This window comes from Nannobrachium achirus, assembly GCF_963921795.1.
Source record: "Nannobrachium achirus genome assembly, chromosome: 19".
NCBI classification, from domain to species: domain Eukaryota; kingdom Metazoa; phylum Chordata; class Actinopteri; order Myctophiformes; family Myctophidae; genus Nannobrachium; species Nannobrachium achirus.
The window spans coordinates 50584650-50608106 of record NC_137826.1 but is presented as its reverse complement, the minus strand read 5'-3'; the positions used below and the strand labels follow the sequence as shown (position 1 = coordinate 50608106).

Here is a 23457-nt window from a genome sequence, read left to right as displayed (position 1 = left end):
GGTTTTGGACATACAAGGTTTCCACCCGACAACGACGAAATATAACTCATTTACAGTAATTGGCCCTCTGGCTTGTCACTTGTCATGATCTGAAATGGCAAATCTTTGAGTAGCAACAGTGCTATAGAGAGAGATCTCTCTCTATAGCGCGCAATGAGGGCCTCTACAACTCTTTTTTTCCCGGGCTGAATCAGGGGCCCAGCACGTCCCTGCCGTAGTGATTTGATTTGAGCTGACAATAGCGGCTTGAGCTAGACTTAAAGGCAAACTTAGTTTAGACTTAAAGGCAAACTTATCGTAGTTCGGCTATTTACGGCAAAGAGCTTTGGTGTAGAGGGGGAAAAGAGCAGACTTCAATGAAAGGTGGTTAAATATCTGAACACACAAATTGACATGAATCCAAAATACACTTGGCAATTGTGCTGTGAAACAATGAAACTATATGGAATCTATGAAAAGGTTGTGGGGGCCGGTCCCTACTTCATCTCTCTCAACTAAGGGGTCCTTGGCCTGAAAACGTTGAAGACCCCTGTTTTAGATTGTATAGAGAGAAGAAAAGATGACTGTTCAAATGTTTTCATTTACTGCTTTCTATTGTTTTAGTGATTTTATTATTTTGATTTCAGTGGGTGGGGGCATGCGTACAAGTGGCTAAATATGTATTTTTAGACGCAATAAGCCGGCCATTTCTTTGTTACTATTTACACCAGCCCCCATAAGTCACATCTGCCCATGGAAGATTGCAGTGCATCTTGGGAATGGGCTTATTGTGTCTAAAAGGATAGTATTTAGCCACTTGCATGTATGCAAATCAAAATCGTTAAAGCTATACTGTGTAAGTTGCTCAACTAGTGGTCAGTAGCGGCAGAGCAAACCGCGGTCGCATCTGCTTTTTTCGGCCGTTTTTTGCCGCGGACCGGGCCTTCAGACCACCGCGTCCGCCTCGCCGAGACGCATCCATAGAGGTCTCTCGTGTACCTCTACGAGCAGCGGTTGGTGAGTTACATGCTAGACTCCTAGACCAGTGTAAACACTGCAGTGTACTTCCTGAAGAGCCCGGCAGTGTATGATCTACGCTGTAATTGGCCGGTAGTGTATCATGTGTGTATGATCCGCAATGTGATTGGCCAACGTATACACAACGTATACGGATGATGCAGATGACGTCATTTTGCCGGGAAATCCCGCCCCTGTCAAGGCTAAGTAGAAAACATATAAAGAAAAGGCTTTTGGGGCTGAAATTAACGGAGTGGGGGTTCTAAAACTTTAGCGATTTAATAGTTAGGACAATTTTAAGATATGTTTTATAAAAAAAGTTTAGTTTAACTTTAAATCACTAAAATGATAGAAAGAAGTAAATGAAAACATTTTCACTCTGATCTTTTCTTTTCTCTAATAACTATCTAAAATATGAACCCTTGTTGTAAAAAAACAAAGTTGTCCTTTAACCCTTCTCAATTCAACTTCAGTAGCGACGGTCATCCATATATTTTCTGGAAGAGTGTTATTTGTCATTGGGACTTGGTAACTAACTACTGCCGATAACGGGTGATGAGGCGATAGTGGAAAACGTGGCCCAAAAACATCTTTTGGACGCCATCGTCGCCCAGATTTACCGGCTGTTGCCCGCTGTTAAAACGTAGGGAAAGGATCCTTAATGGGAAATGTTGGGAAACAGGGGCGTCACAAGGGAGGAAAGTGGGACTGAGGTGGAGGGGCCTTAATTATTTGATACTTTAGCTATTGAAAAATAGCAGATATACAAGCTCACAGCTTGTAGATCTGCTATTTTTGATAAGTGTGAAAATGTGTGCAAATCTTTCAATATATGTATTTTTTAAGCGGACATTTGAAACTCAAATTTCGCTTCTGGGGGGTCCCTGCCCTGGAACTAAATATTTTGAGATGGGGGTCCGTGGCCAAATACATATCATTTTGGGGGTCCTTCACATGAAAAGGTTTGAGCACCACTGACATAGAAACATAGTTTTTTTCAAAAAACCTTAGAAGTTTAGCAGAAATAGCAGATCTACAAGCTCGTAGCGCGGCACTCGGTTCCGCACTGTGAGCTTGTACTGTATATCTGCTATTTTTCAATAGTTAAAGCACAAAACAACGCAGTGAATCCTTGTACCCAGGGCCCAGAATTTGGTGCGACATGCCTGTCGGGGATCCCCCTGCCGTCTCTACAGCAAACTCGACACAGCCCAGAACAAACAAACAAACATAGGTCAGGGTCGCCACGAAGTTTGTGAAAGTTGTTATCATCAACAACTTCCGTTGGCTTGTGTTGGAAAACACAATTAAAGCTGGATGGAGCAACACAGAGGTCATTAACCCATTTAGAACGGGTACACTATATTGTGTATCATTATTTTATGCTTTAACTATTGAAAAATAGCAGATATACAAGCTCACAGCGCGGCACCGAGTGCCGCGCTGCGAGCTTGTAGATCTGCTATTTTTGAAAAATCGTGAAAATTTGAATTTTGACCTAATTCTATAAGTGTCTTTTGAATCCTTCTAAGATTTTTTGAAAAACCTATGTTTCTATGTCAGCAATCTGGCCAGCCATCGTCAAAGAAAAGCTCCTTTTCACTTAACTGGAGCTCAGTTAGTCTGTTCTTGAGAGACTACCATGTCAGTGGTTCTCAAACCTTTTCATGTGAAGGACCCCCAAAATGATATGAATTTGGCCACAGACCCCCCCATCTCAAAATATCTAGTTCCAGGGACCACCCCCAGAAGCAAAATTTGAGTTACAAACGTTCGCTTTGAAAACACATAATATTCAAAGATTTGCCCACACGTTTCACGTCAAAAATAGCAGATATACATGCTCGCAGCGCGGCACTTGGTGCCGCGCTGTGAGCTTGTATATCTGCTATTTTTCAATAGTTAAAGCATTGAATCGTTTCTAGGCCTGAATGGGTTTTAATAACCCTGTTCTCATGAATTACCTGGCTAACCCGTACCGCTCCCTTCTCCTCACGTCAGGGACACGCTTTAGACTGCACCACATCCATTATGGTTAATGTGTGTCTACTCAGTGGGGCGAACAGAGCACTCGGATGGAGTTTTGCTTAACCCGTGAAGCCGGTTCTACAAATGTCTTCCAGTGAAGTAAAAGTGCCTCAAAGTTGTAATCAAGTGCGGCAATTGAGTAAATGTACTTATAACTTTCCACCAGTGCATGCGTCAGGGACACAACTTTGAAGAGCAGATCCATTATAGCTAATGTGTGTCTGCCTGGATGCAACCGATTGCTTGGAAAGTGTACTTTCAATGTATTCAGTACTTAAAGACTGGAACAAACTGCCTTTACACACACTGTGCTGCTGAACTTTAGACGGATCACTTTTTTTAAAAACAAGGTTAACGGGATGGCTGCTTGAAAGCGTGCCCTAAAATGCATCCCCCTGGCCATGCAGCCGGGGTGCCTGATGGAGGGGAATAAAGGAACTGGTTGGAAAAACATGTTCCTTCCACGTGCTAAGTCCAAACCGGGGAAATCCCCCCTGTCAGGTGAAAAGAAGCAACTTGGACTCCTCATGCACTGAAGGAAGCATGAGGTCAGTCCGTTGTCTCCCCAGGCGCGGCAGAGGGAGAGCTATAATAGCAGGAGGACAAATCTGAGCCTTTTTTAGTAACAGTTTGATTGTTGGGGGCAATACACAGACAGCTGGCCCCAGCAGACCACCCGAGGGCCTAGTGGTCTACCAGCGAAATTGGTGTATTTAATCAAGTGAGAACAATTTGTTTCAGCCAACAGGCTGATTTTCATTTTCTGTCCCTGGGCAATCTGTTATACATGCTCATCTAACATATAATTAGAGAGAGAGGTCAGTCAGTCACAAAATGCATTATCTATTCACTCGCTTCAGCGACTGATCTCAAATTTAACATGGCATTGGTCATTAGCATTATACACACGGTGACGGAGCCCGAATTTCATTTTTCCCAAATTCTAGCGATTAATTAGCGTTTCTTCACTCTACAGCTCTACAGCCTGTTGTCAGGGTTACGGTCCGTTCCTCCAGGCCATGGGATCTGTAGCCCCGGGCCCCTCTCTCTCTCTCTCTCTCTCTCTCTCTCTCTCTCTCTCTCTCTCTCTCTCTCTCTCTCTCTCTCTCTCTCTCTCTCTGCATGGGTCACGCATGCAACGGGTGATGTGTGTCTCATCTTCCAACGGGTATAGAAAACTTATGTGGAGCAAATACATCCTCATACTTCTATTCACCTAATTTTGCTGTTAAATTATTTGTATCCATCATAAATATACACTCCTCCATGGGCTGCTCCTTACATTATGATGCTCCCACATATTCTCACGCATGCACCATGCAGTTACAGTTACTTTCCCCAAAACCCACACTCTGCACATATTTTGCAGCACATATATTCGAACGGGTAAGGTCTAGTGAACTTAAATGATAGAAAATGAATCCACAGCATATTGATTATGGTTACCACATAAACTGGTTGAACCTGTCCTGCAGGGTGCCCCAAATAGCACCATTATTACAAAACTAATTGTACTAACTAACTAATATTTCTAATTAAGAATTTAAAAAACCTGAAAAACAAATAGACAGGAAAATATGAATATATGTTGCATAGTGAATCAGAAACATTATGTTGCTGTATTGCTGTCCCATGACGGTTTCCTAAGCAGACAAACTGAGAGCGAGTCCCTCATGATGTTTCCACCCTCTGCTCCTGGGCGTAGCTGAGGCTGCGTCTGCCCCAGTGGCTCTCCGGGACCAGGAAGCCCTCCCGCGTCACTGGCTCCACCAGCAGCTCCATGAGGCCCGGGGGCTCGGCCAGCGGCAGCGCCGTCACCCGGAACAGGGTGGAGTAGGACCGGCCCACCAGCTCGGGCCGCCCCGGGGGCACGCGGGGGTCCAGCGGCCCCCGCAGCGGCCCCCGCAGCGGTCTCCAGTACACCCTGAAGTGACGCGCCGGCCGGGCCGGGTAGCTCCAGCGCAGCGTGGCGTTGAGGAGGAGCAGGCCGCTGACGCTCCGCTGCCAGACCACGTCGTAGATGCAAACCCCCTGGACCGACTGGAGGGGAGCCCACAGACTGGCCTCGTCCAGGACCATGAACTCTCCCACTCGGCAGCTGAAAGGCGTGTCTCGAGGTTCCCCCTCCCGCTGTATGATCACACACACCTCCCTCAGTGCACAGCCAGCAAGCAGCTCCAACTGGGAACACCTGACAGTCCACCTCTCTGGATTCCACCGACCACACCTTTCAGAGAGCTGTTTAACCACAGGGTGGCTGGCATCCAGAACTCTAGAAGACGTGCTGGCGGCGATGTCCTGAACTGCTGTGTGCATGCAGAGGCCGACGTCTCTGGTCTTCAGCTCCAGAGAGGCTGTGATGCCTGGGGACAGCTTGTAGACGAGAGACGCCACAGAGCTGGACGATAGGGGCACGTTCAGAGAGAACAGCCTGGCACGTGTTTTGTGGAGGCTGGCAGGCAGGACCCCCTCCAGCAGCAGAGAGCAGCCCCCGTTCCAGGCGTCCTCGGGGCAGCCTCGGCTCCTCAGCCAGCCCCCTCCCTCCAGAGTGTGGTCGTCATAGTAGAGGGGCTGCAGCTCCTGGGCACCGAGGTTGAACCAGCTCGTCCCCGCCTCCCGCCGTCCCCTCCAGAAGAGGGCCTTGCCGAAGCCCTGGCAGAAAGAGGAGACGAAGGGGAGAGGCGAGGAGGGACGGTGGACGTACAGGAAGTCAGACAGCAGAGCCCAGAACCTGTCCTGGTCGTCGCGAAACGCGGTTTTATCGCGGCTGTGCTCGTAGACCCAACCCGGAGCAAAGATGGCCGCCGAGAAGTTGTGTTTCCTGACGAGCTCCAGTGCCCTGTTGGTGTCAAACATGCCCCCCACCACCTCCCCCCTGGCGAAGACGTCCACCCCCACGTAGACGTCGGCCCGCCGGCCCCGGGCTCCGTCGAAGGCCCCCATGCCCTCCAGACTCTGCTCCGTCCAGTTGTAGTTGGTGAACAGGCCGTCGCACGCGTCGAAAAACGCCCTGTTGTTACGGTTGAGCTCGTTCTGCCATTTGAGCTGCCCATCCTCCAGCACGCTGTCGTACCACACCACCTTGCTGCCGGGGACCCTCTCGTGCAGCCGGTCTGTCAGGTAGCGCAGGAACAGCGGCGTGTTTCTCACCGCAACCTCACTCAGGGCGTTCTCTATGTTAACCAGCCAGCCATCGAAACCGTAACAGTGGCTTATCTGGACCAGTTTATCAGCCACGGCCCGATAGGACTCCTCGTCTTTCAGGAAGGCCTCGCACACTTTGGCCCCGTCCGTCCACTCCGTGATGAAGGTCCCGAGGACGACGACGCCGTGTTTGTGTGCGGCGTTGGTCCACACGGTGGGAGGAACGGTCACCATGACGTGTGTGAAGTAGTTGAAGATGTCGATGTACGGCCAGTGGTAGAAGGCGTACGGCGCTTCCGAGTGGGTCCCCTGGGCGAACCTGTCGTCTAGGTAACCACCCATCATGTCATGTGACACCAGAGTGCGAAGGGGGGAGGCGGCCAGCGGAGGGTCCCGGTCGGCCAGTGGGACGGTGGCCACGTCGAAGGGGCTGGCCTCGCGTCTTTTCCACGACAACAGCTCCTCCAAGGTCTGAAGGCCACTGCCGATTGGTTCTGTGGTGTCGGCGTCGTACTGCCTGGCTGGCAGAGATGAGGGCGTGTACTTGATGACCTCGTGAACACTACTGGAATCCAAACAAGACTCCGGCCTGCTTGTCTCACTTGTGTCCCCATCAGACCCTGCTGTTGATGCAGGGTCCCCTCGCTCCATTGTACGCTTTGTGGTTACAATAGGCTATTTAAGCTTTGTACTGCAACGGCAGATGACAACGGCAACCGGAAATGATCAGCCCTCGATAGATCAACCTGGCGCCGTCGCAGCGGTCTCTATTACAGCAGGAGCGTAGCGTCTACAACGCCTGCTGCGTAGACGCGTCGCCATGGGAACCGAAGAGTTCAGCGAAAGGGGTGGGACCCCGTCACCGACAGCTGTTTGCTTAACGGTTTGGACCGCAACAAGATTACGTAATAGCAGCCGTAGTCCCGCCTCACGTCGCGGTAGTAAAAACGGGCTCCTTAAATTCCCCATTGTTGCAACAATGCTACATAGTTGTTAGTGCATAATGCCCTTCTTACGGAAGGTGAGGCCTAAATACCTACATAAAGGAACTTAACAATACATCAAAGAGCACTATACCTAGTGAACTGAAAACACAACTTACTTTAATGCATCATGTCAAACACCCAGCCGTGGGTCCCATAGTGTGGCTTCAGGCAAAATGTTTGCTCTCTGGTGCTGCCAGAGCCTATATGGGCTCACCACAGGTGTGACTGTTACCAATCACTTGTATGGAGATGGTTGACATCATAGATGTCTGACATCATAGACCACATCACATGAGACTGACACAGTACAGTATGCTCATACTATCTGTGAACTTTATAGATAAGATATGGGTTTAATATTGATGACATCAGGGATCTCAATATATGGGCATATAAGGGACAAGGACTGACAGAGAGATCTCCATATATGGCCATTGATTTATTACTAATCGTTATCGACATATTGTTATCTTTATTGTTATCACGCCCAGTCAGGAAAGAGAGTGTACAAGTTATTTGCATGGTTGACTCGAGCCAAAAGGAAAACCTCTGCTGTAGTGACTGTGGTTTGACTGGAACACACCGTGAGTGTAGTTCATGTAAATGAGGGTATAACACCCACAGTAAAAAAGTGTGTGTGTGTGTGTGCGTGCGTGCGTGCGTGCGTGCGTGCGTGCGTGCGTGCGTGTGCGCGTGTGCGCGTGCGTGCGTGCGTGTTATAAAGGAGATGTACCTGTCTATTGGAGGGGAGCGGATGCTGTGTTGAATGTATGCATATTTTAATTCACTCTGGTCGCTACAGTATGTCACGTATTGAGGGTCAAAGGTAATGTTCAGACTGAACATGGCTACGAACACGCTGAAATGACTAATGAATGAGGAAGAGGTGTGTGTGTGTGTGTGTGTGTGTGTGCGCGTGTGCGTGTGTGTGTTACTACACACTCAATGACCTTCATCTGATGAATGCGCAACAACACCAACACAAAGACGCATTAAACACATGTCGGTCATCAAATATCAATATCACACTGCAGAAACACTTTGCATTATGCAGAATGTACCACCAGTAAGACTCCCTAATCGGGAGATAAGCGACCGTCAGGTCGCATACACAAACTTTAGAAGGCAACTGTGGCCAATCAGGAGGGAATATGGGAAATGGGACAGATCCATGTTGATGACATGACTTTAGAGATACTGTGTACTGCTTTGCGTGATTTTAGGGCAAAATCTGTAGGAGCAGTGTCCAAAGCTATTTTCGGCAAAGAGCTGGTGTAGAGGGGAAAAAGAGCAGACTAAGTACAGAGTGAAAGGTCAAGTTTATTAAGTATTGATGGTTCAAGTGGTTAAATATCTGAAAACAGATTGACATGAATCCAAAATACACTGATGATTGTGCTGTCAAACGATGAAACTATATACGGAATCTATGAAAAGGTTGAAGGCCCCTGATCTAGAATATATGAAAGTTTCAAGAGAATATACTTTTACACAATATTCAAATTTTTGGAGAAGGATCTGTACTGTATGCATATTCTCTCTGGATTTATCTGCCTGCTCCTGCTCTGCATCTTGTTTATATAAACTGTAAACACATGCATTGCAAAGTCATTTGTATGCACAATGAGGTACACTACACACGCACGCACGCACACACGTGCGGACACACACACACACACACACACACACACACACACACACACACACACACACACACACACACACACACACACACACACACACACACACACACACACACACGCTCCTGAGGAACTTGTCTGTGCCCGCTGTGCTGTTTAACACCAGAGTTAATTGAAACTCCTGGGGGTTGAAACGATAACAGAGTTAGGTCAATGGTTCCCCTAGATATCTCTCTCTCTCTCTCTGTCTCTGTCTATCTCATTCTCTCTCTGTGTGTGTGAGTGTGAGTGTGAGTGTGTGTGTGTGTGTGTGTGTGCGCGTGCGTGTACGTGTGTGTGCGCGCGCGTGCGTGTGCTAAGTGATCATTGCTGTGAGCTTTGATAAGGAGAACTCCATTTGTATTTGTTTTATAGTCGCCAGCAAAGCAGCTATGGACAGATTGGACACAGACACACAGGCATGCAAACTAAGGTCACTTATTAGGGTTCGGATGTTCGGTTGCGTTTCCAAACAGACATTTTAGGATCCGGGCCACTGAAATAAACCTTCAAGCGATGGATATAATCCCACAGCTCCTTGATCAGCAGGGGAAACTCTTTTAGTGGTCTCAGGATTGGAAGGACTCTGTGTTTCTTTGTTATTGTTCTGTGTTCAACAAAGTGAGCTAGAGGCACCACACAGGGAAATTAATAGAGTAACACACAGTGGACAAGGTTTCTCTGCGTGAACATTGTATACCGGATGACATTAGAAGATTATCACCTAGGGGGCACGGTGGCACAGTCGGTAGCGTTGTCACCGCACAGCTGGAAGGTCCTGGGTTTGATTCCAGCTGGGGATGCTGTTGCGCCGGGGCCGTGTTCTCTCCTCCACGTCATCAGTGCCCATGGGGTTGTCGAAAGGGCCTTTCTGTGTGGAGTTTGCATGTTCTCCCTGTGTCTCCTAAGGTAGATACCTTCACAAAAAAACATGCAATAATCCTGGTCTATATACTGCCTCCCCTTGGCCAGCCGGGGCGCCTGATGGAGGGGAAAGGAACTGGTTGGAATAACGTGTTCCTTCCACGTGCTATGTCCAGCCGGGGAAACTCAAAACATTTAGGGATAAAACCTATCATGACTCAATAAAAGTATATGTCTAAAATCAGTATAAAACAAGTGAGGGGTTAGCTGGGGTCTGCGCAGCCTTGTGTGTGTGTACATGTGTACTTGTGTGCTGTTCTCCGCTTCTCTCTCTCCCTCTCTCTTTTGTCACATTTGTCTTTTTCTTCTTGCACTTGTTCACACTTTCATGCTTCTCATCTTCATCGCCCCATCTTTCTTGTCCTCTCTCTGTCTTTCGTTTGTCTGCCTCTCCTGTGTCTGCCTCTCCTCTCTCTCTCTCTCTCTCTCTCTCTCTCTCTCTCTCTCTCTCTCTCTCTCTCTCTCCCCCTCTCTCTCTCTCTCTCTCTCTCTCTCTCTCTCTCTCTCTCTCTCTCTCTCTCCCCCTCCCTCTCTCTCTCTCTCCCCCCTCTCTCTCTCTCTCTCTCCACCTTGCTCTCCCCATGAGACCAGTGTCTGGTCAGGACACATTTAGCGCGCTAACCCCTCTGTCCCCGTCCTGCTAAATGAGGACGGTCCCTCAGGGTGGGTGGGATATGAAGACAGATTGAAGAGGCTGTGTGTCTGCCCTGTACGCGTATGAGGGGAATTCTCTATTAGCTGCCCTACGCGTATGGTTCCCCATTCACTTCAATGAGTCACTATAACCTCGCGTCACTGCAGGCTTTCTCGGGGGGAAAGCCTGGTGTTCGTTTACTAAACAGGTCGTTTGATCTGGTCTAGACTGGATGGCATCCTAAACCGGATGGCAGAAGAAGCGACGTCGCTTTGTTTTGGTTCCGCGTTTGTTTCCTCAATCCCAATTCTCCTTTTGCACAAAGTAGTGCAATGCAAGATAGAGGGCGCCAGATCCCTTTGAGTCACACCCTACCACTACTTCCTGTTCATCCACAGAGCATTGATTCCAGTTGTTTTCTCCATTAGATTATAGTGCTTTCTTTTCAACTTTTTTCAACTTTTATTACTTGTCAAAATACATTTTATTTGTCTGCCTCATCTTTTTACCATCCCAAGTAATAAAAGTTGAAAGAAGTGAAAAGAAATCAAATGGAGAAAATGACTAGAATCAATGCTCTGTGAGTGGTAGGGTGTGACTCAAAGGGATCTGGCGCCCTCTATCTTGCATTGCACTACTTTGTGCAAAAGGAGAATTTAAATGCTAAAGCAAATGTAGTCTTGCCAGTAGGCTTGCCAGTCGCTGCGAGTTGGACTATTCGTTTAGATATACCAAACGAACTTTTCAAAAAATAAGCAAAACTACGCCGCATTAAGCGTTTTATTGGGTAGGTACTAAAATGATGTCCTTGAGCGCGGGGAATTGTTTTGGGTTAAAACTGATTCCGGTTTCGTATTTCCTGCCAAAGTGTATTATGTTTTGACTACAAAATGACGTAGGACGCGGACGCCATTTGCTCTCGACCGGATCAGAAGTCCGAAACTGGAAGCGATCCCAGGCTAATGAGTCACAGGCTACACTAGACCTACGCTAGGCTCTATCTAAGAACCCATCAGCAAAATGAGGGGGGAAAAAAACAGCGCCCTCTGCTGTTATTTATTTTTACATCTCGGGGCAACATCCATTGGAGTGAAAATAACAAGAAGTTGGTGCGTTTGGATGACCCTCAGCTTTCCTTTTAAATAAACGTTATTGAAATTTTGTAGGGTTAAACTGAGACAACCCTGGACCTGGACGGTCACGGCACCCACTTTGAGAGACCCTGCACTATACAGAAGTCCTGCTTGGTCCCCAACTGCCGTCCTCCCGTTGGGGGCTCCTCACTGGCAGTAGGATATACAACGGCAGTGACCACACACACGTGTGCGGGGAGGAATAAACTGGCATAACAACTAAATTGGGGAGAAACTGAGGTACAGTGGTGTAAAGTAACTAAGTACATTTACTTAAGTAAATATATTCCAATTTCCAATACTTTTACTTCTACTCCACTACATCTCAGACTAGTTACAAGTTACTTTGCAGATACAAATGATTATAGTACAGTATAAAACATACATTAATCCATGTTAGCACTATTTTATACCTAGGCTGTTTGAAAATAGCCGATCTACAAGCTCACAACGCGTCGCGGCGATGCGATGCGTTATTTTCAAACATTTTGTACTTTTACTTTTGGTACTTTAAGTACATTTTGATGCCAATAAATTTATACTCTCGTACATTTTGAATTCCGGACTTTTACAAAGTATTTCTGTATTGCAGTATTGATACTTTTACTGGAGTAAAACATTTGAGTACTTTTTTCCACCACTGCGGAGGTACAAAGCAAAACATAAAATAAAACAACCCATGGTTAGTGACACATATACAATCAATACCCGGTACAATTGTATTACAGTACTTGGCCTATAGTGGAATATATAGCCTGTGTCTTGCTCTGGGTGTGTCTCACACTCCGGAAAATAACTTAAAAGAAGATTAACTAAAGAAAAAGTGGGTTAGCTAAAAAAAGGAGAAAAAAAAGGAAAAGGGTCATTGTTTTTCAATCACAGCTGTCCGTCAGTCTGTTCATTGGACATTTGACCCAGCGGTATATGGGCTGCCTGATGTAGCGACATGAACACTGGGGAGGTGTGTATGTACGTGCGTGCGTGTGTGTGTGCGTGCGTCTTTGATGATGCTCAGCCTTGGCTATACGCACCATTTGGTGTATTATGTCCCGAAGCTCTCCTCCAACGATGCGTTACAGAACAAGGAAGTATAGCGCAGGGCTTAAAGTTAAGTGATATGTTTTTGGTTACGACAAAAAGAAAAGTTTCATCAGAATGGTGCTGTTAGGACGTCCAGTGGATTTCACACTGAGGTTTGTCACGGGCCCGAGGCAGTGAGTACACCACACGGCTGAGCTAGCCATAAATCATAACTCTTGTAGAGGTAATTTATATTGGGACGTTTTCTCTCCTCAAGAGTTATAAAGGGGAGTCAGAACGCTTTGCTGGTTGAGCTCTAACGTCCATTTTTGTCTCAAAACATGTACAAATCAATATATAAGGTGCTCACCGCATTGTCGAAACACTCTTCTACCATCCAGTCCACTCGTCGGCATGTGTTAGATATTACCAATAAATTAATGTTTACTCAAACTTCCCAGTCTCATCGCTTTCCTTGTTGTTGGGTAAAAATGGCCGAACATATCACATGACGTTGATCGCCGTCACTATTCGCTCATACTAGGACATGACGTTTTTTTATGCGGAAGTATTCCGTTCTGTAGTTCTGAAGGTGGAAGCATTCTGGCGAGGAAAGGCGAGTCTCTGAGAAGTTTGAGTAAACATTAATTTATTGGAAACATATGAGACGAAAATGGACGTTAGGGCTCAACCAGCAAGAGCGTTCTGACTCCCCTTTATAACTCTTGTAGAGTGTAAACGTCCCAATATAAACTACTAGGGGTGTAACGATACATTTTAATAGCGAATCGATACATATCACGATACATGGTTGACGATACGACCACGATACATGGGCGATATTGATTCATTCATGGTGATACGATACGATTCGATTCAATGATTTAAAATCGATATAGTAACTATTTAGCAAAGAAATTAAATCTGTGTGAAAGGTGTCGATAGTGCAGGTTTTTAAGGGAAACATGTATTATTATGGATATAAATAAGTAAACACAGTGATTATCTGCCAAATACATGGACATTGTATATTGACAAACCTGCACCTTGACATGAACCCAGAGATTACACACATTTATCGATAGACCAGTGTAGCTATATGGAATGAAAAAGTAATTAAACCCCTCCCTTAAATTCTTTCTTCTTGAAAATGCTATACAAGTAGGTAGTATCGATACAATCGATTCTTTGCACTGCCGATACGATACAAAATAAAACGTTTCGATTCGATTTTAGCTGTTTTCATTTCGATATACTTCGATTTTTTAAGTTAAAAACGATATTTTGATACAGTTACTATATCACTACACCCCTATAAACTACCTCTATGAGAGTTATGATTTATGGCTACGGCTGAGCAGTGGTGTAACCAACGTAACTAAGTACTTTTACTTTACTGGTGCATTTGCCAATACTTTTACTTCTACTCCACTACATCTCGGATACAAATGTTGTACTTTTAGTCCACTACATTTGAAAACTTTATTTACTGATTACTTTGTAGATTTTGATTATTATTACAAAACATAGCCTACGTTAACCACTTCAGCCCCTTATACATTTCGACCATTTAAAAATAGCAGATCTACAAGCGCACACTTACTTGTAACATCCATCCATCCATCTTCAACCACTTTTCTGGAATCGGTTCGCGGGGGTAACAGTTCCAGCTGGGATTTCCAGAGTTCCCCATACCTGAGCAACTTCCTCCACTCCTTCCGGGAGTGGATATAATCCTTCCATCTGATCTTTGGTCTGCCACGGGGTCTCCTGCCATGTGGGACATGCATTGATGTCCTTCCAAGGAAGGCGCTCGGGGGGCATCCGTACTAGATGCCCGAACCACCTAAGCTGACTCCTTTTCAAGTGAAGGAGCAGTGGTTCTACTCCAAGTCTCTCTCGGGTGACTGAACTTCTCACCCTATCTCTAAGGGAGATACCAGCCAAAACTCATTTCGGCCGCTTGTATACTCAAGACCTTATACTTTCGGTCATGACCCACACTTCATGACCATAGGTGAGAGTAGGAAAGAAGATGGCTCGATAGACAGAGCTTTGCCTTCCGGCTTTTTTTCTTCACAACTGCAAAACCACTCCTGCTGCTCCGATTCTCCGGCTGATCTCCTTCTCTTCAGATACTTAAACTCCTTCACCTGGGGTTAGTTTTTCTATATTGCAGTATTCATACTTTTACTTATGTGAGTACTTTTTCCACCACTGCCTCTGAGCGGTTTTCAGCACGTGAACGCCTGTGCTCTCTGTACGACAGAAAGATCACTCTAAGTCAGATGAATGGATGCTAGCTGTGCTGCAACTCTACGTGTCTGGTGTCTGAGCCCCGCGTGTATGATTTATGACTTACAGTATACATATAGATAGACCCCCCACTGTGAGGTGATGTGATATTCACGTCCGGGATTCGGTGACAGACAGACAGACAGACAGACAGACAGACAGACAGACAGACAGACAGACAGACAGACAGACAGACAGACAGAGGACAGAGTGTGTGTGTGTGTGTGTGTGTGTGTGTGTGTGTGTGTGTGTGTGTGTGTGTGTGTGTGTGTGTGTGTGTGTGTGTGTGTGTGTGTGTGTGTGTGTGTGTGTGTGTGTGTGTGTGTGTGTGTGTGTGTGTGTGCGTGCGTGCGTGCGTGCGTCCGTGCGTGCGTGCGTGCGCGGACGCAAATCCTTGCACAGGAAACGTTTTTTACTTGTTTGCAATGTGGTATTGCTACTCAGGGGCGTCACAAGGCGGGGGAAAAGTGGGACTGAGTTACTAGGGCCCAAGGTGGAGGGGCCTTAATTATTTTATACTTTAGCTATTGAAAAATAGCAGATAACAAGCTCACAGCGAGCTTGTAGATCTGCTATTTTTGAAAGGGTGAAAAAGTGAAATCTTTGAATGTATGTATTTCTTTTTTTTTGTATTATTATTTTCGTAATAATTTTTATCCCACGATTTTGCAACCCATTTTCACCCAGTGCCAATTGCCTATGTAATCCTGGGCTCTGCTCTCCCTCTGCCGTGCCTGGGGAGACAACGGACTGACCTCATGCTTCCTTCTATGCATGAGGAGTCCAAGTTGTTTCTTTTCACCTGACAGGGGAGGATTTCCCCGGGATGGACGGAACGCGTGGAACATGTTATTCCAACCAGTTCCTTTCCTCTCCATCAAGCACCCCGGCTGGCCAGGGGGAGGCATTATTGAGACCAGGATTACTGCATGTTTTTGTGAGGGTATCAACCCTAGGAGACACGGGGAGAACATGCAAACTCCACACAGAAAGGCCCTATCGCCGACCCCACCTAGGGTGTGGGCGCTGATGACGCGGAGGGAGAAACACGCCCCCACTACCCACAGCTTCCCCCAGCGGGAATCGAACCCAGGACTATGAGGTGAACATTTGTAACTCAAATTTTGTTTCTGGGGAGTCCCTGGAACTAAATATTTTGGGGGGTCCATGGCCAAATCCATATCATTTTGGAGGTCCTCCACATGAAAAGGTTTGAGCACCACTGACATAGAAACATAGGTTTTTCAACCAAAAATAAAATGTAAAAAATATTCAGACTTGCAAAAATGTTCAATGTTTTTCAAAAATAGCAGATATACAAGCTCGCAGTGAGCTTCTCGCAGTGAGCTTCTATATCTGCTATTTTTCAATAGTTAAAGCACAAAATAATAATAAGTATTCTAAAACGGCTAGTTCCATTCCTTGATTCTGATTGGCTGGTTGCTGTGGTATATGAGACTATAACCCACACCTTGAATCAGTTTGTATCAAAGCCAGGTGCGTTATTTCTTTCCACTGTGCCGTGAGGCTGAACTAGAGAAGCAAGCGTTTGATTTTCTCTCAAATCCTGCCGTGCGGGTGTTTTTAAGCACCGCCCGCATGCATAGGACAGTGACTGAATGTTTCCGGGCGGGGCTGATGTGATGTTCACCCACATCACATCAAAGCTAAATCTGGATGAAAATAAACATGTGTATGGATCGAATATGGTTCTTAACATGAGACTGATCTATAACACATAAGTGTTGTTTCCCAATTTTTTTGGCAAAAAGAATGACGTGACTTTATAAACACACACTGGCTTCCGTTCCTGGGATGTGGCTGGTAAACAAGGAAATGTCTCTTCCTGGTGGCGGAGAAGTGTACTTTTTTCTTTAAATAATGGAATGCTACGATTTTCATGTTGCAATATTGTGACCATTTTAGAAAAGCAACGCGAGGCTTGTGGTTACCGGGGTATTATACACTGGCTGAGAGGGCTCGTGTTTCCTAACGCCTTTCAGCCGGTGTATAATACCCCGGTAACCACTCTTGTAGCTTATTGCTTTAATAATGTGTTCTCAGTCTAAATGGGTTACCCCCTCCCACCAATGAAGAACATTCATGGGGGCCCGCAGTGAATCCTTGTACCCAAGGCCGAGCATTTGGTGCGACACCCCTGTTGCTACTTTAACTTTTAGTTCAACTTCTTCCACCAGCGCTGTTTTAATCTCCCCTTTCCTTCTGTTCCGTTGCCTCTAACTTGTTCTGTGCTGTTGTCATCACTTCTTTGTTTAAGAGGCAGCCCGAGGGCCCAGATATCCAGGGGAGCATTCATCTCTGTCTGTTTTAATATCTGAACAAAATGTTACCAACAGATTGCTATATCATAAACACACAAAGTCAGACCTGAGAGAAAAGTTAACATTTATTCATGCTAAACTTGCACAAATAAAGTATGTTTTAGGAGCTGCTCGAGTTAACAGAAATGCAAGAAACAAAAACAAAAGTTATGTTACATAAATTGATAGGCTTAGCTGCTGAGGAAACAAACTTCAAATTATGTACTGAATCTATTATCGTTCTAAAGTACATTTATTCTAACTTTTTTCATCTTTATTTTAACCAAAGAAAATAAACTTAACCTCCTTCAAATATGGAGATGCAAAGGTTTTCGGGCTCACAGCAATGAAATTAAATGCTATAACCATAATATGCCAGATATGTTTTGTGTGAAAAGAAATCTTGAAAGTGAGAACTATTGTCTTAATTGGATCAAAGGAGTAGTTCACCCCCAAAATTACTTTTTTTCTATTGATTACTCACGCCATGCCATGGAGACTTTATTTTTATTTTTTTATCCCACGATTTTGCCCCCATGTTTTTCGGACGGGGACCCAAATGCAGAAGAAAAGTAATTTGGGGGGTGAACTACTCCTTTAAGCCATGTGCGGAGAGAACGGCATCAATGGACCAGTAAAAAAACAGTAACAATACTGGAGAAAGAGAAAGAAAAGTAACTTTGTCTCATTATCTCATTAGCAGCAGAGGGCTGAACCAGGGAGAGAAGTGTCCTCATCGCTTCGGGGGGGACAGTGACTCATTCGGAGAGATTCTCGCCGCGAGAAATGAATCATCCGTTTGTTGGATTGCAGACGCGTAACGAGACAGACTGTTCCACTAAATCACAATTCTCATTTGTCGGCCCGGCAACGTTACCTCGTCATCTGTTCGCTGCAGTCTGTGTGTGTTTTTCTATTCCTTGAATGTCTTATTGAATCTGTAGTGTTGGCACTGGCTTGATATACGCCAGAAAGCTTCTATCTGCTGTCGGGTGGAGACCTCAGACGTCCAAAAAACTGTTACTTTTCAGCAATTAAATGTAAAAGTACCAGTAAGACTCCCTAATCGGGAGATGAGCGACCATCAGGTCGCATACACAAACTTTAGAAGGCGATGGTAGCCAATCAGGAGGGAATATGGGAAATGGGACAGATCCATGTTGATGACATGACTTTAGAGATACTGTGTACCGATTTGCGTGATTTTAGGGAAAAATCTGTAGGTGCAGTGTTCAAAAATGTGTTTTGCAAGAATCGGCCTCATGGTGGCGCTAGAAGAGGGCCATGTGAGAAATGAGGGGTGGAGGTTGTGGTTTGGCAGGAAAGGAGTGTGTGTGCAAAGTTTGGCATGGATAGGGGCAACGGTGGCGGAGATATGAGTGGGGCAAAAGTGTGACGTGACGTGACTGACAGACTGAATGACTGACTGACAGACAGCTGGTGTAGGTTTTGATAGTAACTGCGATCTGACAGTCGCAATCAAAAGTAGCATATCTAAGTGTGGCCTTGAGCCGTGTTTCGAGCTTGTAGATCTTTTACTTTTGGTGCTTTTGTGTGACTCTGTACAGTCTGTAGTATGATCAATAGACAGTTAATTTACCACATAAAAACACACACAAAAAAGTCAATCATAGCTACAGCAAGACAGCAGCAATATATATTCCTTGTTGACTGGGGTGCCCCCAGGTGTCTGTACTTAGCTGAATATAGTCAATATACCAAATATTCAGCTGTTGTTGAAATGTGTCGTCAATGTGTTATTACAATTGGCTAATGGGTGAGTTCTTATGACTCAAACATAACCATATACAAACCGTCATTTCAATTTACAAGGCATTAGCAGACGCTCTTAACCCAGAGCGATTTACAATAAGCAAGGTAAAACATCAATACATCAACATCAATACTTCAAATGCATTGAAATAGTAATCTAAGAAAAACATAGGTAGATCAAGCACCTATAACAAAAATAAATAAATAAATGCCAGTTGCTTATCTCCCGATTACAGGGACTGTTAATGGTAAATTATGGTTTATTACTAATAGCAAAAAAGGTGCACAGCACACCAGTCCTTGTGAGGTGCCGGCCAACGGGACAAATACTAACAAAAAAAGTGTAGAGCCGCACACTCGTAGCTGCCGATGCACATTTATTTATTAACCCTTTAAGTGCCTATCCCGAACATGTTCGGGATAGTCGGGATCAAAAACAATTTTTTATTTGCTATTTTACTTAACCCGAGCTGCTTGGAGCAACGTGGGTGGTCCCGGCTCGCCCAGCGCTCACCAACGAGAGACGCTAGATGCTCCGACGATTTATTCCATTGAAAATGGTTTAAAATAAAGTTTAGACCCCCCCCCAATGTTCACCGAATGTTCATTGTAGGCGGCGCGACGTATTCCAGGGTGCCTATCCCGAACATGTCCGGGATATTTAATAAAATGAATTATTTTATCGGAGGCCTCAACGAAGCCCCGGTCTAGACGTCCATCCTTGGCCGGGACTTAGACTCGGCCATCCACGGGCCGTATTCGCGCTAACGGCCGCATCGCGCCGCCCACTCCAATAATAAATCACATCTTTAGACAGGATGTTCTCCGGATTGTGTCCCCAGACCCAAAGAGAAAGTTTTTTGCGGCTGAAATAGCTTTAGATCGGGCTTCTAAATGGGTTAGCATTTTGGCTACGTGTCAGCTAGCTTCCTCCTCTCGACACCCATAGCATTGACTGGAGTGAAAACACAAGCCAGTTGGGAGAGGGTCGACGAAAGCTATAAAGAAGGTCTATGGAGAAATTTCTGGCACTCTAGCACCCCTTGTGGCCGGATGGCACTGTATGAGTTAAAGGACAACACAGAATAGGAAACCAACGTTTCGACAGACAAGCTGCCTTCATAACCCTGAAGAAGGCAGCTTGTCTGTCGAAACGTTGGTTTCCTATTCTGTGTTGTCCTTTAATAAATAAATTATGGTTTATTAACACTTACAAATTGATGATGAAATAGGCTATGGCTTTCTACTGGTTATACAGAGCCCCCAGCCAATAAATGGCATTATTCATTTGAATAATTTCCGGGTTAATTTCTGGAAACGGATTTCAATTTATGGTCTGTAGAAACCAATGGTGTCACATTGTCCATTTCTTTTTACAGTCTTTGATTAAAATGTCAAAGAGCGAGGTCACAATCTCCATATATGGGCATGCAATCTCCATATAAGGGCATATGTTGATGACATCAGGGATCTCCATATATGGAGATGAAATGGAGCGTGACATGAGGCGTGACACAAGACACTAGACAAGGGGGTTGCGGGGGTGTGGTGCAGTTGCGACCAATCAGAGCATTCCGTCCAGGTTGTTCTGGGCCGTCTCCTGGCTGGAGGGGGCGGGGCTCTGGGGGCCGTGGGGGTGGTAATCTCTGAGGATGGCGACGACGTCGTGGTGTCCGAAATGCACTGCCTCGTCCATGGGCGTCTTTCCCCACCTGTCTTTGGGAGCCGGGTTGACCTGACACGCCTCCAACAGGAAGCGCACCACCGCTGCGTGACCTTCGGCCGCAGCCACGTGTAGCGCCGTCCTGGAGTCATAGTCCCGCTGTTCCATGTCCGTGGACGACAGCGCAAACCTCCTCAGAGCAGAGACGTCTCCGGTGTACGCCGCGAACAACAGGTTGACCACCGACCTCACCCTCTGGTCGCCCCCCTCGCGGCGAGGGTCCAGCTTCTTGGCGAAATGCCTCAGGTTGTCGTAGTTGTGGAAGTTGCACAGGGACACCAGATCCGTGCAGAACTGAATCCCTCGCACGCTGTTCCCCAGCTTGTCCAGCGGGGGGCTCCAACACATGATGCCCATCACGTTGGGCACCACCAGCAGGATGCCCCCCGCCACGCCCGACTTGGCGGGGAGGCCCACGTGGAACGCGAACTGTCCGGAGGAGTCGTACATGCCGCAGGTGTGCATCAGACTCAAGGTGTTCCGCACGGCCTCAGGGCTCAGGACGCGCTCCCCCGTGATGGGACAGAACCCGCCGTTGGCCAGAGTGGCGGCCATGACGCTGGCGCTCTCGCAGGTGACCTCGATGGAGCACAGCTGGAAGTAGAAGTCCAGGATGGAGGTCATGTCCGTTCCCTCGGGGAAACACTTCTTCTCCTTCAGGTAATATCCGATGGCGAAGTTTCTGTCGCCCGACTCCCTCTCCGACTGGAACGTGGCGTTGCTGAACCCGACGTATTCGTTCCCGGCCAGCTTGTTCATGAAGCTCATCACGTAGTCGAACTTCTCGGCGTTGCTGGCTCCCTGCTTGATCAGCGAGGCGCACACGATGGCTCCCGCGTTGACCATGGGGTTGTGAGGCTTATCGTCCTCGTTAAGGAACAGCTTATTGAACCGCAGCCCGCTGGGCTCCTTCCCTACGAAGCGGTGGACGTACTCGGTTCCGTGGTCGTGGACGGCGACGGCGTACTTCAGCGGTTTCACGCAGGACTGAAGGCAGAACGGGACCTTGGCGTCTCCCACCGCGTGCCTCTGTCCGTCCACAGTGCACAGGGACACAGCCCACAGGTCGGGACTGAAGCGAGCCAGCTGGGGGATGTAGTCCGCCACCTGTCCCCCGGACGTCTGCTTGGCGGCGGCGTGCAGCTCGTCGACGTGGGCGCAGAACGACGGGAAGTCCGGGATCACGAACTTCTTCCTGAACGCCTGGGTCAGCAGCACGATGTTGCTCTGCACGCACTTTTTGAACAGGTGTCGGTCCAGAGTTCCGTCAGCGGTGGTCGTCGTTGCCGTCTTCAGCGTCTCCATGCATTCCTTTAGTCGGGGGTCCCCTGTACGCAGGCCTGTCGCTTTGAGAGCGGTAGTGAACTTGTGAGCGGGGATCCTGTCCGCTCCCTCGGCGATGGTGTGGAACAACAGGTCTTCTAGACTGGGGAGGATACCGGCTTGTTTGCTCTTCTCCGAGGCGTCCTTGCCGGTAGCGGTAGCGGCAGCCTCTCCCCCGGTGCTCAGAGCCCTGCTTCCCGGGGTCACCAGCGCCTTCCCCGGGGCACGGCGGCTAATCGCTGACCACAAGCCGAAGGTTCGAGCCCCGAACGATGCGGCTGGATTAAGTTTCAACACCCTGAGATTGAACATGTTTATCTAGATTGCACTCTGTCGAGGTGTTGCACTTTGTCGAGGTGCCAACTTGGGACTTGTACTGTACATACGTAGCCATGCATGGCCTACTTGTGCGCATGCAGAGCGCGCCCTGTTATTTATAGCAGGTCACACTTGTTGATGGTGATGTCACCAAGAATGCCGGTCCCTCATTGGCTGTTGATGGTGATGTCACCAAGAATGCTCTTCCCCGATTGTTTACGGGCGTAATCACAAACAGATACGCCACATACAAAATCACAGAGCGCAGTTATTGCATCCTCTACTGACTGTAACTACAAACTAGAAAGATTCTGGGAATTTGTGAGGGTGTTTTCCTATATATTCTTCTGGATAGCCAAATCGTTACATGAAGCTCGACCAATCCTGGAGCTAGCACCACTCCCCCATTTAACTCAATGGACTTACTATTTATAGGCTGGATTGTTTATCTAGAATAAATAATCACAGGTGACATTGCAGTGATGTCACATACTCAGAGCAGGGATCTCCATATATGGGCATAAATAGGTGACATCACAGTGATGACAGATACTCAGAGCAGGGATCTCCATATGGGCATAAAAGGGATTAGTGATGTCAGATACTCATGGCAGGGATCTCCATATATGGGCATAAAAGGGATTCTGTTAGGGATTTCCATATATGGGCATAAAAGGGATTAGTGATGTCAGATACTCAGAGCAGGGATCTCCATATATGGGCATAAAAGGGATTGTATCCCAGATGATGCCCTGCCCACAATAACAGAATCCATATATGGCCAAGACAGATGGTGCGACCTCGCCGCTTTTCGCCCTTAGGCATCTTACTGGTGTCTTTGCATAGACGCCCGACAAATCCGGATGCACCACGGTTAATTCGAACCCACAACCTCTGTGGTGGTGGGCAAGCACCAGTGCCATCCGAGCTCCACCACCTTTCATGTCATGGTGACATAATCGTGGCCAGTGCCAATCCCACATTAGAATTAGGGCTGTCACGATGATGACATTTCACATGACGATAAATTGTCACTCAAATGATTGCGATTAACGATTGAATTGTGTTTTTGTTGTTGACAATTACATTTCTGTTTGGCTTTAGGCTTTGACGTTGCACATGGTAGATATGACACATAACCTAAATATACAAAGAAATTA

The 23457-nt window shown here is 46.7% G+C and overlaps 3 protein-coding genes across 3 annotated transcripts in view; 1 reads left to right on the top strand and 2 right to left on the bottom strand.

Annotated features, from left to right (window-relative positions):
- The window catches only part of sgcd (sarcoglycan, delta (dystrophin-associated glycoprotein)), a gene marked incomplete at its 3' end in the record, with an annotated part of 198528 nt that overhangs the window by 65375 nt on the left and 109696 nt on the right, over window positions 1-23457 (top strand). The window lies entirely within an intron of this gene.
- On the bottom strand, window positions 4696-6819 carry LOC308304102 (cytosolic endo-beta-N-acetylglucosaminidase-like; the record flags this gene model as incomplete). Its single annotated transcript, XM_080748661.1, has 1 exon — window positions 4696-6819. One exon carries the CDS (start codon window positions 6817-6819, stop codon window positions 4696-4698), a length of 2124 nt encoding a protein of 707 aa, XP_080604787.1.
- On the bottom strand, window positions 20498-22291 carry LOC308304101 (glutaminase kidney isoform, mitochondrial-like; the record flags this gene model as incomplete). The annotated part of the gene is made up of 1 exon (XM_080748660.1): window positions 20498-22291. The coding sequence occupies one exon, from the start codon at window positions 22289-22291 to the stop codon at window positions 20498-20500; it is 1794 nt and encodes a 597-aa protein (XP_080604786.1).